The 17,299-nt window shown below is 46.1% G+C and overlaps 1 protein-coding gene across 5 annotated transcripts in view; it reads right to left on the bottom strand.

Annotated features, from left to right (window-relative positions):
- Positions 1–17,299, bottom strand: part of ARHGAP17 (Rho GTPase activating protein 17) — a 57,905-nt gene that overhangs the window by 14,315 nt on the left and 26,291 nt on the right. For all 5 annotated transcript variants that reach the window (XM_082199340.1, XM_082199338.1, XM_082199339.1 and 2 more), the window contains exons 3-12: positions 16,134–16,238; positions 14,252–14,328; positions 13,826–13,937; positions 13,577–13,653; positions 11,697–11,808; positions 9,819–9,887; positions 9,568–9,649; positions 5,823–5,950; positions 4,962–5,073; positions 241–322 (exon numbers count right to left, since the gene is read on the bottom strand). In XM_082199340.1, the coding sequence (XP_082055466.1) occupies positions 241–322; positions 4,962–5,073; positions 5,823–5,950; positions 9,568–9,649; positions 9,819–9,887; positions 11,697–11,808; positions 13,577–13,653; positions 13,826–13,937; positions 14,252–14,328; positions 16,134–16,238 (956 nt within the window). The remainder of the gene's footprint in view (positions 1–240; positions 323–4,961; positions 5,074–5,822; positions 5,951–9,567; positions 9,650–9,818; positions 9,888–11,696; positions 11,809–13,576; positions 13,654–13,825; positions 13,938–14,251; positions 14,329–16,133; positions 16,239–17,299) is intronic.

The following is a 17,299-nucleotide window of genomic DNA, read 5'->3' as shown; positions in this document are numbered from 1 at the left end:
TCTGCAATAATGTGAGGTTTCATTCAAAGCAAAAGGAAATAGCGAGAAACAAATGGAGGAATGGCTCAAAGCAGGCTTCAGAGAGAAGGCCATAATCTGAAAGGAGCTTTTAAGAGCAGCACAAAGGGAGCATCGAGAGAAGATGCATGCTTCAGAAGGCTTTATGGGCCTTAGGAAGCCCATTTCTCCTCCTTGGCTTCCCACTTAAACCAGAAAAAGCCCATTTCATGTTCTCCTTACTTTGCAACTTGCGCCCACTCTTCGTACAGGGCGTAGGTCATTAATGGCTCTGGCAGCTCCCTCAGGTAAGACTTCAGGGCACCTGGAGCAACAACAAGGCAGGCATGAAGTGGCAGAACAGTGCATCTGGGAAGACTTGACCTCCCACCCCAGCCTGTGTCAGAACTATTGTTGAAGGTGGCACACCCAACAAAATCAAGGCACAATGGGGACCTTTTCTATAGCAGCACCAAGCAAGCACAGATTCTGCTGGAAACATCCCTGGGGGGAAAACTGTTCTGAAATCTCCAATGGTGGCAGAAGATCTGGAGGAAGTGACATTTTAAGAAAAGCAGAGTTTTTACATGTGTTGGAAGCTGTCCAGAGTGGCTGGGGAAACCCAGCCAGATGGGTGGGGTAGAAATAATAATAATCATCATCTTTTTTTATATGCAGTTGTGCTTACTTTCCATCTACATGTGCAATCAAGGACAGCTGTAAATTAATTGAAATGTATATCATCTATCAAAAGGGAATGATAATATTTGTTCACTTGTTCATAATCTACTCTGGCTTCAGGTACCAGGCCCATTGGCAGACCAACTCTGCATCACAAAGATGTGTGCGAACATGACATGAAGGCTGGCAACATTAACCCTGCCTGGAGACAATCAGTCAGGTCGTGCATGCATAAGCAGTGAACAGAGGAGGAATGGCCACTGGGAGGAGCACAGAGAGAAGAAACATCATAGTACGCCTGCATCAACACAACTGGACACCTTTCATCTGCCCCATCTGCAACAAAACATGTCTCTTCCATATCAGCCTCTACAGCCACAGCAGGCACTGTTAACTCTCCAATGGTTTTTTTTCACCCTCGAAGGCATACTTCCAGTGTCTCCCGAGGCAGACAGATGCCAACTATTTTCACAATCAACTCCCTGTTCAAAAACCTGGGCTTAAATGCTAGCTAATACATTCAAACTTCCTTCTTCAGATGAATTCTAAGTTAACATAATTTAAAATACTCAACAATAACATCAAGGCCACTAGTATGCTAATATAAATATAATAAAGTGAAATATAGTACACATTTATAAATGCAATCACTAATCATAATATTGAATCGTTAACGCCATTTCAGATTAGTCTAAGTTATAGTAGTTAATATGTAATCCATATATGCTCCTCACAAACCTAATAAATACCCAATCATAATAAAAATGTTTCCTCCCGCCTCCATATCGTAACTGAATTTACTCTTCAATCTTTGCCATTTCTTCAATGTCCTTAACAAACCTAATTTTCAATGTTGAGGCTGCTCCCTCTCTCCCCTCTGCATAACAACCCAAATTTTAGCAGCTGGAGAAAAGCACATTCCTAATTAATGATTATTTTCATGTTCAAGGGAAGGAGAAAAATTATTATTTTTCCAATGGCACGGCCGTGTTCACTACCCAGGCCACACACTAGGTGGAGCTGCAAGACACTGTCATATGGCTCCCCTTCTGCCAGCAACCAGATCTGAAGGAGGGCAGCTGGTAACTGTGTTTTTAAAAAATGAAGAAAGCGCACAGATTTAATGTCTTCACCTAGAAACAAAAGATAGGCTCAGATGGTGCAGGTAAAGGGGCTGGGTTTGCAGAAATACCTGGGGAGTGCTTAAAGAACACGAAGCCTGCTTCATCCCCAAGGGAGCCCCACAGAGCACCCAGGCTGGCTGCCCCTCCCAGTAGTGGAGAAAGGTGGGGGAGGCCCTCCCCGGGCACCAGCCTTGAGGGGGAGTGACATCACTGCGGGCAGCGCCCCCCCGGGATGCTCCCTGACGGAGCAGCTAGCTCTGCCTCTGGCCCTTCAATAATAATAATAATAATAATAATAATAATAATAATAATAATAATAATAATAATAATTGTACCCCGCTCATCTGGCTGGGTTTCCCCAGCCACTCTGGGCGGCTTCCAACAAAGATTAAAAATACATTAAAATGTCACACATTAAAAGCTTCACTGATAAGGGCTGCCTTCAGATGTCTTCTGAATGTCAGGTAGTTGTTTATCTCTTTGACATCTTTGACATTCCACAGGGCGGGTGCCACTACCGAGAAGGCCCTCTGCCTGGTTCCCTGTAGCTTTGCTTCTCGCAATGAGGGAACCACCAGAAGGCCCACGGAGCTGGACCTCAGTGTCCGGGCAGAACGATGGGGGTGGAGATGCTCCTTCAGGTATACTGGGCTGAGGCCATCTTCACTTCCGATGCGCACCATGCCTTGGCTGAACCAAACCGGCCAGCTGACTGCAGCTGACCTTCTGAAGAATGCCACAATAAGGTTCAACAATTTAGGCTGCCTTAGGCAACCATCTCTACTAGCACTGTCCAGTCTCTAACTAAGGGGCATGCTGGGGGTCTTGCCTCTGAAATCCCAGCAAGTTTTGGAGGGGTGTGGCCTGGGGAGAGAGGGTGCGGCCAGCTCAAACCTGACTTCCCATCTGCCTTCACGCAACATTTGACAGGCATACTGGGCAGAGAACGGAAGGGGGATTTGGCCACCTGCTTCTCTGCACCCCCCAAAGCATCCAGGTTCAGCTACTGGCTTGGGTTAAAATGCAACAATGGAAGAAACTAGCCAGCAAGGCAATGTCCAGAGGAGCACAAAATGGGTTCAGTGAGCTGCAAACATCACCGTTTCTCTTCCTAACTATCTATCTACACACACACTTCCTTACATTGCATCCTGTGATGAATTTTAATTGTAACCTGCCTTGGGGGCCAAGCTTGCCTGAAAAACAGAATATAAAAATAACAGATATAATAAATATAAAATATAGTTTGAATGCCTTTGAAGCCCGTTGGAAAGTCAAGGAGGGGGTGCTACCTTCAACCAAGCAAGACCTTCCCTGCATTTATTCGAGTGCATTCAGAGTTTAGTGCCAGGTCAAGGATGAGGAGGATGAGCCTGGGAGAAGAGGAGTTTGTTCCTGCAGAGTTCACTGTGACCAAGGACACAATTGTCACTGCCAACTGATAGTGTTGTATTTTGCACAACAGTGCAAGCTGATGAAAAAAACCTTATTTCTATCTGCATTGAGGGGGCTGACTGGATGAAATGTAATTGTTCGTGTTAAATGTTAAATTCATGGAGCTGCAGGTACACAGACAAAGCTGTGGGCTCTGTGGAAGGGTGGGATATACATTTATGAGCATAAATAAAACAGAGAAATCCAAAGCAGCTGCCCCAGAACTAGAGTTATTGCTAGGGAGGCTGGCATTCTCCTCTGCTAACTGAAATCAGTGTCTGAATGACGTTTTATTTAGAGTAAGGTTTTGTTTTGTTTTGTTTTTAAACCAACAAAACTCTCAAGGCAGCATTACAATCAATAAGGCAAACTAATACAATAAAAATACCAGATGCAATATGAAAAGCAGCTGAGGTAGGACATAAACACAGGAGCAGGGAAAATCAATTCAACTACAATTTCGAAACAAAGATCCCTTGAGGGGCAGGACTTTCAAGTTATGCTTTCAATGTTACCAAGAGAGATGCATTTCCCCTTCAAATGAGAGCTTTCAGAGCTTTCTGCCTTTGAAGATTTTCTTACAGTGGTGCCTTGCAAGACGAAAAAAATCCGTTCTGTGATTCTCTTCGTCTAGCGGTTTTTTTCGTCTTGCGAAGCAAGCCCATTGAAGGATTAGCGCTATTAGTGGCTTTTAGAGGCTTATCTGCTGATCAGATCAGCTGTTAAGCGGCTTAGCGCTATTAGCGGCTTTTATCGGCTTATCTGCTGATCGGATCAGCTGATAAGCGGCTTAGCGCTATTAGCGGCTTTTAGCGGCTTATCTGCTGATCGGATCAGCTGATAAGCGGCTTAGCGGCTTAGAAAAAGGGGGGGGGAGGAAAAAAAACCCCAGCAGGAACTCGCAAGACATTGTCGTCTTGCGAAGCAAGCCCATAGGAGATTCATTTTGCGAAGCACCTCCAAAACGGAAAACTCTTTCATCTAGCGAGTTTTCCGTCTTGCGAGGCATTCGTCTTGCGGGGCACCACTGTATTTATGTTTGAAGAACTGCAGAAGTGGCCTTAGCCAGGGTACCCAACACAAGAGCGTCCTGTGCTGGTCTCGGTTGCTGATAGCTGAGATGGGGAATATCTGTGGCCCTCCAGGTGTTGTTTGGACTACAGCTCCCATCATCCTTGATTACTGGCCATGCTGACTGTTCGGAGCTGCAGTCCAACGCCCTCTTGGAGGGCTTCAATTTTCCCAACCCTGACTTACAGCAACACTACAGCAGGGGATGGTTGATGGCAGTGCATCTCTCTTCCACAGAAGGCAGTGATAAGTCACCTTCTTGGATGGCTTTAAAAGAGGATTGGACAAACCATGGGGGAGAAGGCTATCAATGGCTAATAGACATGATGGCTGGGCTCTGCCTTCATAGTTGGAAGCAGCAATGCTTCTGAATCCCAGTTGCCAGAAGCCACAAGAGACAAGAGGGCTCTTGTGCTTGAATTCTGCTTTTGGGTTTCCCACTGAGGCATCTGGTTGGCTGCTGTGAAAACAGGATGCTGGACTAGATGGGCCTGATTCAGAAGGGTTCTTATTATGTTATGGCATTCATGCCTGCATTGCACCTCTCACACCTGAGTGCCGGCCCTGTTGCTTTTGCCATGAATACCTTATCTGTGATGAAGCCTGAACCATGCCCCCAGAACATACAATTCCGTTCTCTTGGAAACGACCTACCTGCCACGGCATGAGGATCAGAGTAGAACTCGTCCAGCTGCGAGGTGGAGCAGTCCAGCGCGGCTTTCAGCTTCTTTAGCTTGGAAGCTCCAGCCGCGATCCGGAACAAGCCCTGTGTCATGACGGAAAAAAGAAATCCTCTTAACGGGGGCAGTTTCTGCACCATGACAAAATGTCCTTCAGCACCTGCTAAGGTTGCACCTTATACCAAGCAGTTCGTTCCGTCTCAAAGGTGTCAACATTCAGTTCAATTAAATACGCATTACTTTGCTTTGCCAGAACAAAGAGCTGGGTCCAAACCAACAAAATGGATTTCTACGGGGACAAATGTCAGGTTCTACCTTTAGGCAGGAAAAATCAGATGCACAAATATAAGATGGAAGACACCTGGATTGCCAGTAGTACCTGTGAAAAGGATCTAAGGGTCTTAGTGGACCACAAGCTTCACATGAGTCAACTGTGTGACTCAGCTAATAAAAGCTAATGCTATTCTAGGCAGCATCAACAGAAGTATAGTGTTCAGATGAAGGGATGTAATAGAACCACTCTATTCTGCCTTAGTCAAACCTCACTTGGAATACTGTGTCCAGTTCTGGCCACCACAATTTAAGAAGAATGTTGACAAGCTGGAAAGTGTGCAGAGGAGGGTGACCAAGATGATCAAAGGTCTGGAAACCAAGCCTTATGAGGAACGGTTGAAGGGTATATTTAGCTTGGAAAAGGTGGAGAGCGGCTGAAGCTGCCACTCGCCCAGCCTGGTGCCCTCCAGAAGGCTTTGGACTGCAACTTCCAACATGATGGGAGTTGTAGTTCAAAGCACCTGGAGGGCACTGAGCAACAGTGAGACGATGGGTACCTTACCTCCTCCTTCATGCCTGTTTCCAGCAACATCATCACACATGCCTCAATCGGGAGGGCAATTTCACGGCCGCTGCGCTTGAGATGCTCTTCCAGGGGAGTCCCAAAAGCTGGCTTCTCACTCCACTTGTCTAGCAAAAGAGGAACAATTAACAGTCAGCAACACTACTGCAAAGCGGTAAAAGGAGGGAATCTGGAGTAGCAGTGAGCAATGATATGAGCAGCTTTGAACCGTTCACTTGGCAAAGCCCTTTAAATTTTCCTCTGGGAGTGTAGCAAGGTTGCCAAGCCTGTGCAAAGTCATTGTAAAAAAAAGAAAAGAAGAACCCTGCCGACAGCCAATGCCCTCGAATATTGCCCATCTCTGTACAACCGGCTGATGCAGTTCTAGATGCCAGGGCTCACAATTCAAGCAATCATATTCGCCAAAGACTTGGCTACTGACTCCTGTGCAAAAAAGCCAGGCTTTTCCTGAAGGACAAATTCACATGGCCTCCTTGATGAGTGCCATTCATGCTTTGAGATGCTCAGTGCAAGCTCAGAACTGCAAGCTGTTAGCAAAATGAAATCACCACCCACCAGTCTGTGGGGATTTGCAACTGATTGCTTGCTATGAAACTAGGCTTTCCTATGGGTCTTTGAGAACAAATTCCCTTCTGTGTCCCAGAATCCAATTAGCATAGGCCACACTGCTTGGGTCACAAACTGTCCCTATGAAATGGTAAGTTGCATGATCACCGCATTGGTGGGATTGTGTAGTGGATGAACATACGAATGTATACATTGATAGGTAGCTTTTATGTGAACTGGTGTAAAAAAAAAAAGTGGGAAAGGACAGTGTCAGGAGAATCTGCTTACTTAGGCTGTACTAATAATGTGTCAAGAAGGTTTTGCAGGAAAAATGCATCATTGAGCCAAATTGAAAGACACAGAATTCTTCCTGCTAATTCAGGTCTACTTTCCTTTGAGAATGTGACTTAATTTTGGCACATGTGTAACACAAAGGCAAGGGAATGCCTCTATATAAAACTGTGTAACTTTTAGTCCTGTGGGCACCACACCTTTATGGGTTCCCCAGCAGCCGCTGTTGTTCTGACCAAATAAAAGCTGTCTTAAACATTGTGACTGAGGCAGTTATTGAAGAAAACCCACTGCAGATCAAAGTATTTTCTCCTCTCACAGGGACCAAGTTTTCCATTGTGCCTCTGCACACATATTCTCCTCACCCACCCTATTTGGGTTTTTCTATATGGTGTCCACAATTTGAGGTCTTCCTGTAGAGTGAAGCTAGAGCAGACTAGCTTGCCACAGGCACAGAAGCAGGTTAACCTGGTGCAGAAAGGCTCAAGTCAGCCGTATTTTTGCCAGCTGCTTACCTGCCCTGTTGCAAAGGCCAGCAAGATTTGAACACTCAGCCTGTGTCAAGAGCAAATCAGTACACACCTAAACAGGGGTGTGAACTGGCTCCAAGAGGAAGGCACAGTATGACATCACCTGGCTGACTTTAGACAGGATTTGCTCACAGGATATAAAGGTGCAGAACCTGCCCCTTTAGGCAAACATGAAACCACAATGTTGACAGATTAAATGTTTGGAAGGCTGTTCAATCTACTCTCCAAGACAGAAGAGCTGCTATCATTATAGTGATCCAAATTTACCTTTGTCAACACTGCAATACGGAGGAAATAGGTTTTTTTGTTTTTTTAAATGGCTCTTGCATATCGTTTTGCACGAGCCAGCTTCTTTTCTCCCCAATCTGCCAAGGAAAACACTTTTTAACTATTATTTGCTCTTCTAGTTGAAGAGATGGAGGAGTTAAGAGCATCAGCAGACTGTTAGTTATGCAGGAAGTGCTAGCAATGAGATGTCTAAGGTCACTCCAAGGCTCTGGATGCTTCTGCCACATTGCCGTGGCACGAGGCACCAGGGTGCACAGAACCACCAGCACCCAACTGGACACTTCCCAAGCCCCTTTCCTGGGCAGAAGATGAAGTGCATCAACATGGAGAGGAGCAGAGCACAGGCTATCTTCCGGCTCATCGCCAAATGACATGCAGCAGCATTTGGATAGGACTGCAAGGGCCGGCCAAAGCAGAATGGCTGACGTATTCCTCTCCTGCTCAAATGTAAATTGCCACCATACTTCTTCAGAGAGACCAGGAAGACTCCAATGCAATTCCGTGTATCAGATGGTTGATGGGTTTGCAAAGAGCCACTTAAAGACCACAGACCCAGTCAGGCCCACTGAGCCTCTACTTCTCCCTCTCTCTCTTGCTATTAAGTCTACACTTTGCTCTGATGATGTGAGGAGCTGTTAGTATCCCCAGCCTAGATTATTCTGCACTTTAGTGTCGGGCTGCACATGCACACATATGCATTGTGATGAGTAGACACAGCAGCCAGGACTGTCACAGCCCTACTCCAGGATACTCCATTTCATTCTTCCTCCTACAAGCTTTCATTTAACACTGAGCACCACCCCCAATCTCCCACTGCCTTAAGGATGATTTTCTTCTAAATATTTTTACACTTCTTCAAACTTTGGAATTGTTTCTGCTGATATTTTACTGATAACCTCTCCTGTACTTGGATGGTACTGTGATGGCTACACGAGAACTGTCATTTGCCCCTGCACTATAGAAATAGAGGGAGTGGGAAACTATTGCCATATAGAACCTCCATGTACTCAGGCAGTCTACTTCTGAATTGAAGGCACCGAGGCCACCACCTCAGTGCCCTGCTTGTGGGCTTCCTCTGGAAGCACCTGGCTACTGGAAAGAAAGCAAGCAGCAGTTTTGGGGCTGTCTCCAAAGGAAGCCATACTCAAACTAGACCCATTAAACTTAATGGGCACGACTGACCTCAGTCCATTAATTTCAACGGGTCTACCTACAGTAAGTTGGATATAATCCATTGTCGGCTCTTGCAAGGCAACTCCTTTGTTCCTCTGACTTAGGATTCATTGACAGATGGCCTGTAGAGTCTTTTCCAGCACCCTGCAATGCCTGTTACTCACCTGTCCCTCCCTGTCACTCTAGGTCAGGCTTAGACAACCTGGCTCCCTCTAAATGTTTTGGACTGCAACCCCCAACATTCCCAGCACCGTACAATCCTACTAGTATACATCTGAAAGGATGGAGAAGGCTGCCCTTGCCCTGCTACTCACTCCCCAAAGGCACCTCGCTTGCTTCCAAGTTTCTGAACGGCCTCTTGAAAGCCCAACCCTGAAGAGAGGGCCACAGCTTGGTAGCTTTGAATACAGAGAGTCTCAGGTTCAAACCTTTGCATCTCAAGGCTGGGAAACACCTCCTCTTTCTGCCTGAGACATTGAAGAGCTGCTGCCACTCAAGAGATAATACTAGCCTAGGTAGTATCAGGCAGCTTTGTGGATTCCTAAATATGGCAATCCAAAAAGCAACAGGTGGCCAGGAGAGGTGGTGGCTCTGGTTCGGCAAGCCAAGGGGTGGATCTGGCAGGCTCATGGCATGGCGCTGCCCCCTGAGGAGTTTCAGACCAAATCCATCATGGTTTGTTAGTGTATTAATAGAGGCTTGGAAGAATGTCAGAAATGCAGCTGCAGAGAGGATGGGGGGCAATTTGGGAAGATGGTGTCATTAAGAAAGGCCCCGTGTCCTTATTCCAGAAAGATGGCATGCCAAAGGGGGAGAATAAAAAAGAAAAAGTCAGAGGAGGAGAGTGCAAAGGTGGCACAGGCAAAAGCAGGAGGCAGAGCACAGGTTTACTTTACCTTGATGGGCCTGGATTTCAGGGAGCACCTTTTCTAAGACTGCTAATGCTTTTCTATGGTAATCTGCTTGGGCTTCTAATAACTGAGAATAGAACCCACATTTTAAAAACAAAAAGTTAGCATTGGATGAACACAACAAGAACAACAGCAACAACAACAACAACAAGAACACCACACAGGCAGTCGGATTAAGCATGTGAAATGTATGTCTGCAGAAAGGAAGAGCTCTCGGAGGAGAGAGAGGTACTTACAGAGACAAAGTAGCGGGCGTAGTCGCCTTCTTTGGAAATGAAGTTATACATGTCCGCTGCAAGTTGATCCTTTCGGGCAGAAGAGGAGGGGGAAACGAGACAAACTGCAAGTCAGCAACAGCAAAGCCCATGGAAGGCACCACATTTCCAAGAAGAAGACATAAATGCAAAACCTGGGAGCTTAAACTGCCCCCTCCCTGGGCTGCCTGTCTACCAGCCATCAGGCCAGAACACCTCCCAATGCACAATCCCATCATGCTGTGCAAATTCTGCACATCAATGGCCCCTCGGTCCATATGCATAGCAACACATCAGGTCAAATATTCCTTGGCCTATCTGCTTTGCAGAAACATGATTCTATCCATTATTATAATATTGATATGGCTGTAAACGCACACACACCAAGCTTGGCAATACAGTAGGCAGTGCGCAGTGCAGGGCCACATTTCCTTCTAGGCAACCTTCTGGGGGCCAAATGCTAGTGATGGGAAGGGCAATAGATGCAAAATTTTGCCTTTGCACAGTAGCCTAGCTTCAAGACCCACCCACCCAAATTAAATAGATTTTTTAAATAAAAAGGTACATTAAAATTCAAGCCACATGCAAGCTATGCAAAACCACACAAGGGGAGATAAATAAAAGGGTGTGTAAAAGGTGTGGAAGGTCCCAAGGGCTAGAGAAGGAGGCTTGGAGGGCCATATCTGGCCCCTGGGCCTGAGGTTTCCCACCCCAGTACAGCAAAATGTGTGGTGTGAGAGGGTGCCTGAGCATAAGAATATAAGGCAAGCCTGCCAAAGGGGGCCCATGTAGTCTAGCATCCCATTTTCACAGTGGACAATCAGATGCCTTTGGGAAATTGGCAAGCACGATTTGAGCACAAGAGCACTTTCACCCCTCCTGCAGTTCCCAGCAACTGGTATTCTGAAGCATTACTGCCTCCAACTGTGGAAAAGTTCCAGCAATTGAGCCTCTACATGGCTCCTTGACCCTGCTGAACGCTAGCAGAACCTCAATAAATTATGCAATGCATGTAACAGATACAAAGCAGCAGGGTGACACAACAATAAATATAGGAAGAGGTTGCTAATATACGCTAATTTGCCTAATTTATTTTGATCACAGGATTTGGCTTCTCCTAGCACACTTTTGGGCCATGTATGAGATACACAGAGTTAGCTGTAGAGTAAGGATTTACAGGAAGGAATAGCCATTGAGTACTAGTAAATTAGAGAGGTTCTGTGCCCCTAAACTCCATTCCCCAGTGCAGGATGTGAACCATAGAATCAGTTCTTGAATTATTGAGGTGGCACATACCCACAAGCCCTCCCCCAGAATTTAGCCAAATCATGTCTTCCATTGCCTTGTCAAAACAATAGCTAAGGGGAGCTAGACTTTCCTGGCCAGGAGGTTAGTTGTAGAGACAAGCAAGTTTTGGGCCGACAAAGTGGAAGAAAAGGCTGGTAACAGAAGATGTGAGGTAGAAAATACAGCCCAGCAGAAAGGAGATGGGCGGATACATTTTTTCTGGGGGAAAAACTGGACAATGTCTTTGGTAGCCAGATAAGGAGGTCAGGCCTCCCTTGCAGATCTGTGAATCCAGGTGGGAAATGAGATCTTGGGCAAAGACTCTATGCAGTTCTAGATGCTTTCAAATAAATAAACAGAATAAATAGCCCAAGACTGCATACATGCCATACATTTGAAGTACACACACCAGCAAGAATCCTGAGAACTGTGGTTTGTTATGGGTGCTGGGAATTGTAGCTCTGTGAGAGTTGAACTGCAGTTGCCAGGATTCTTTGTGTGTGTGGTTTAAATGAATGGTATGAATGCAGCCCAGTTCTCCCTGGGGAAGTGTTCCAAGAGTTCTCAACGCACCTTGCATTGCTCGACTTTATTTCCCGCTTCATCCATCTCCTCCTTGAGGGAATCTATCTTAGACGGAAGCCCCTGGAAGTTGGTGGCTGAAGTTTTGTGGGCCTGGTTCCATCTGCACAAGAGAGATCAGAATTATTCTTCTTGCATAAAGAGCACCAGAGAGGGAAAACAATGAGGAGTGATCACAGGTCTCCAATCTACCCCCCCCCGGCTAAACACTTTATGATGCCTGCAGTGTGCCAAGCAGGGTACAGAACATGAGAAGCAGCACAAGTACGGGCACAGGCACAGGTGGGTTCAGAAGCCAAGCCCAGAATCCTGTTTGGCTAAAGCAGTGTGTTGCATTGTGGAACCAATGGACCAGCCTAAGTCTGCTCCATGTCAAGTTTTCCTGAATCATAGGTCTGCCCTGGCCTGGTTTTTTGCACACTTACTGAAAGAACTCATGGAATAAAACCATGTAAATTGGATTCATTCTGTGCAACTGCTACCTGAAAAAAATATGATTTTTTAAAATGCATTTTAATTATTTTACCCAATAACTTAAGCGTCCTGCTGGATTAGGCCAGTGGCCTCTCTAGGCCACCATCCTAGAGAGAATAGGACTCACAGTGTCCCACCAGATACCTAGGAGAAGCCTAAAAGAAGGACCTGGGCACAAGAGAAGTCTCTCCACTAGCAACTTTCAGCAACTGGCATTCAATGCCAGCCAGGTTGGTGGCCATTGCTGCCTCTTGTGGGAGCCTCTGTCTCCTTTGTCATCCAAAGCCCCAACAGCTTTCCTAGCTGGTATCTTGCTACTAAAGTATTTCAAGCTTTGGTGGTGGTGGCCTTTGTTGGGTTTTCTTTAAATAGCAATGAGCTGCTCATATTCTTTTTTGTAGCATCCCCTATTGTCTGCTTGCCTTTCTTTTGCCAAATGCAAAAGCGAATTTCTTTTTCCAATGTGTTTCTGCCTAAAGTATGTGTTCTGCATGCATTTCTTTATGTGAAATGTATATTTTGGGGAGACTGAAACTGCATTGCAAAATTTGGAGAAGTCCATAATTGAACAGAGAGTTGTGTTCTGATCTGCAAGCAAGTTTGGGGATGTGAAATTGGGTTGGCAAGCCAAACAGATTAGTCACAAGGCCAACTCATGGCCTGACCTGCAGCCACTAGGATGCATGAGAACACAAGACCACCCTGCTGGATCAGGCCAATGGTCCATTTAGCCAGCATCCTGTTCTCACAGTTGTCAACCAGATGCCCCTATGAAAAACCAGCAAGCAGGATTTGAGCACAAGAGCACTCTCCCCTTCTGCAGTTTCCAGTGATAACTGTTATTGAAAAGCATTGCTGCCTCCAACTATGGAGAAAGAGCACAGCCATCATGACTAGCAGTCACCAATAGCCTTTCCCTCCACAAATATGTCCAGTCCCCTTTTGAAGCCATCACTACCTCCTGTGGAAGCAAGTTCCACAGCTTATGCTGTGTGAAGGACTTCCTTTTATCTGTCCTGAATCTTCCAATGCTGAGCTTCGTTGGATGTTCATGAGTTCTAGTGTTACAGTTCCCTGTCTTATGCACCTGCCAACACATACTCCATTCCACCAGCTGTATGTCCTTATGACAAGACAGATAGACACATGGTGTCTGGGGAGCTGGAAGACATCTTGAGCAGCAGAGGAAAGTGAGGAGACAAGGCTAAAATGTCTCTTCCCCAAATGCAGTGGACCAAGATGGAAAGCTTTTTGTTGACTGGATGCGGCCTTACGTAGCAGCCAAGTGCTCCTGAGAAGGATGCCCCAAAGCCATGATGGAATCCTGGTATTTCCTGTGCTGAAGTAGGAAGAGGAAAGTGTTTGTGTGTGTGTGTGTGTGTGTGTGTTTGTATTACCTGGCTCTTGCAGAATCCCAGTCCAGCACCAGTTTTGCAAGCTGCTTCCTCTGTTTTTGAATGTTGGGGATTTCCGTCTGAAAGGGTAAGACGACAGGAAGCTGACAGTTGAGACGTTTGTTGTGCAGACAGCTATATTTGTCTTAAGTGCACACAAAGCAACACCCGATTCTTGGCTGGTCTCAACAATTGTATCATTTTAGGGAGCGGGTCAAGCTTGGGTTATGGACAGCGGCAGAAGCAACTTACCTCTGAGAGGAGGTTCAGTGGCTCTAAAATATCTTTCTCAACCTGCACCTCATGGTGAGAGAGCTCCATTGCTAGCTTATTTTCTGCTTCACCACAAGTCTCTAGCATTTTCCTTAAAACAAAGAAGAATACACAGTTGCATTAGATGGGTGGATTCCAAGCATTGGGAGGGAGAAAGGAAAGAGGTAATGAGAGCTCCTTTGATTTCCAGGGCTACTTACAGAAGAGTCATGTAAAGTTTTCGTTTTTACACTTAAAATCAAAGTTTCAGGAGCAAATTCATGAGATCTGTTTTAGCTTGTATTCTTTTTAAAAAATACTGAATTGGCGCATTTGCCTGACATGCATAAAATTAGGTCACTGGTTATATCTGACCAAACGACAAATGACCATGACCAGGAAAAATAACAGTGATGCAACCCTTACCCCAGCAAAGTTTCATCGCTTAGCTGCAGAGCACCTTCCTGCATATTCTGAGCAAAAGCAGTGAGAGGAAGCTTTTTCTGCGGAGAGAAAACAAATACTGCTATCGTTGGGGTTAAGGAAATGCCAGGTCCGATGCTACTTTCCTACTGAGAGAGTAGAACCATTTAAGTTAAAAGGATATGGCTAACTTAGGTTCAATAAATCCAATGGGTCTACTCCGAGTAGCAAGCTGTGGCTGCTGAACTTGGGAACCAGGAAAAAGGTGGTGGGACAATGGTGATGACAAGGGGAAGGAAAGGAAGTGGAGCTTAGGTGGGTCAGACCGAGATGATGTGCACAGGATTTAAAATGAGACATTGGGTGGGGTGGGTGGGGAGGCTGACCTGATGACTGAGTGTACCAAACTTAACAGACAGTGCCACAGTCTTCAACAGCTACTAACCCTGATGTCTATCTTCTATCTCTATTGTCAGAAGCAGCATCCTTCTGACTACCAGGAAAAGGCAGAATGGAAGAGTGCTGTTGCACTTAGGTCCTGCTTGCAGGCTTCCCACTGGGGCATCTGGGTGGCCCCTGTGGGAACAGGATGCTGGACGAGATGGGCATTTGGGCTTGATCCAGCTACAAGGCTCTTCTTGTGTTCCTAGTCCATCAACTTGTGAGCTGGAGCATCAATTCTAACTCTCTCCAGCAACTGTGAAGATGGAACCTGTGATGGGTGGCAGCATATTTTCAGATTAACAAATGTGGAGTATCATTTAAGGCTGGATATTTAAGGCTTTTTACTTGCCTGCAATCAAAAGCCCTTTTTTATAATTCAAAGGGGCTTTTTTTTGGCCTTTTGACTGAGAGGGAGTGATTTCAGTTAAAACTTCTATTGGGGAAAAGAGGGACCTGTGGGTGCTTCCTGTATCTGCCTCTCTCAAGATAAGCCCAAATGCTGGGTTCAGGAAGCCAATCATGTACAGAGAGATTTCTAAGGTCTGGTGCACTCTGAGCCTTCACAAGCAGCCCCTGTTCCTCAAAGCGTGGCCAGCACCTGCAGTGCTGGAGTCCCCTGACTGCTCCCAGCATGAACTCCACAACTGCCAGCTAAGATAGGGCTCTGGGTGGTGCTGGGTGAGCAATGACAGAGGAGGCAGCAGTTAGCTCTGTTAAAGAAGTCTAACGCGCAACATTTCTGTGCAAGGTGGAGGGGAGGGGAACTCCCAGCCTGGAGGCCGAACTTGGCCCACTGGGGTCCTTGTTTGGCCTGTGAAGCCGGCTTCCCTGACCTGCACTCACCCACCCACAACTGATGTTGTATATTATGTCAGGTGTGCGGTGGGTCATATTTGGCCTGCCGGGGTGGAGATAACAATGTGGTTAGGAACCCAACCCAAAAAATAGCACATGCAAAAGTAATGGGGAGTAAGAGCATCATGGCAAGGTCAGGAGAACTTGAGATTCTGCGAAATGACAGAGGCTTCTGAAGGATGGCTGACTTGCCAGAACAGGAGCCAAGCATCCCTTTTTCCTTCAGATGTTGGGCAGCACATTTGGATGATCTCTGTGCAGTGCTTAGAAGAGAAAGAGGAGCCCAGTAGAACAGGAGCACTTTGGGAAGGACAGACTTGAGGAGAGGAACCTGGAAGTAGGGCTGTGCACCAGCTGGTGAGCCGTGGATTCAACCCGTTGGGGTCTGCTTCCCCAGCTTGGGAACTGTGAGCTCCGTACCTCTTCTTCCTGCCCCGACAGCCCCATATCACTTGTGCAGCCCAACCTGGACTGATTTCTGGGTGTCACTACCTGACTCAGCCAAAACATGGACCTCCCCGAACTGGCCTGATTCAGCTTGTCCAAATCTGGTGCACAGTTCTCCTTGGAAGGGGTTGGCACTTACATGTCTCTTTTCTGCATCTGTTCCAGACTGCCCATGCAAACACATGCCTAGCCTCTTGCAGGAAGTGTGGCATACGGACCTCACGTTGTCGAGACGGCGCTCAATCTAGATGGTGAAGAAATAGGGAAGGGAAACTGCACATGAGGCTCTTTGTACTAGGAAGCCACGTCTAGCAATTGCACCATGAAACCCAACATTTATTTGATCCAGCCTCATTACCTCCTCTCCCAGGTAGAACCCTGGGAACAGAGCACTGTCTGGCCAGACATGCCATAAAGTTTCACTGCCTTGTTTTAAAACTATTAATTGTTAGCTGCCTTAAGCTGGTACTTTTTTTGCAGACAGCACCCTTTCAACTGTGGGGCAACTGGCAGGTCTAACATTAAAGGAAATGCCACTGTAGGAAGGCAGGTTTGCTTGCAAGGAATTGCAAGCATTTGATAAGGAACTGAGATTCCCTCTGTGAAAGAATCTTCGTTCAAATATCTGAGAGTGCAAAGACGTCTGCCAAGTTCTGCTGGGAACCTCCATGCACAACAGCAAAAGGAATGTGGTTTATCTGTGTTTTGATGAGTCATGAGGGTTAAAAGGAGGCCTTCTGGAATGGTTTCTGTTTGAACAAAACCAGCCAAAAAAAGAGAGAGAGAAAGGCAGAACAAGTTTCAACTGTAGAGAGGCATGTAAACAGATAGGAATCTTCTCTGCAGTCTTTTAAAATGCTGCACTTAAAAATATGGGTAGCCTGAACACTTCTCACTCCAACCAGCTGGTGAGGGGCCTGGAGACCAAGACCTATGTGAAAAAATGGAAGGCACTGCTTATAAGTAGTCTGCAGGAAAGGTACTATGATAACCAGACACCTTCAAATATTTGAGTAGCTGTCACATAGGTGACGCAGCAATTTCTCTGTATCTGTCTATTTATTTTATTTATTAAACTGGACCAGAACAAACAAATTCACAATATAAGGAAGACTATTTCAATTACATGTTAGAAAGAACTCCCTGATAGCATGAGCTGTTTTAAGAGTAGAGCCTGGGAAGGTGGCAGGTTCTTCATTGTTAAAAGTTTTTATGAAGCAATTAGATGCCCACCTCTGCTGTAGGAGAGGATTTCCTGCATCAGCCAATGACCTTTGAGGGCCCTGACACTTCTGAAGCTATATA

This window comes from Podarcis vaucheri, assembly GCF_965113315.1.
Source record: "Podarcis vaucheri genome assembly, chromosome: 14".
NCBI lineage: Eukaryota > Metazoa > Chordata > Lepidosauria > Squamata > Lacertidae > Podarcis > Podarcis vaucheri.
This window is presented reverse-complemented; position numbering and strand designations above follow the sequence as displayed.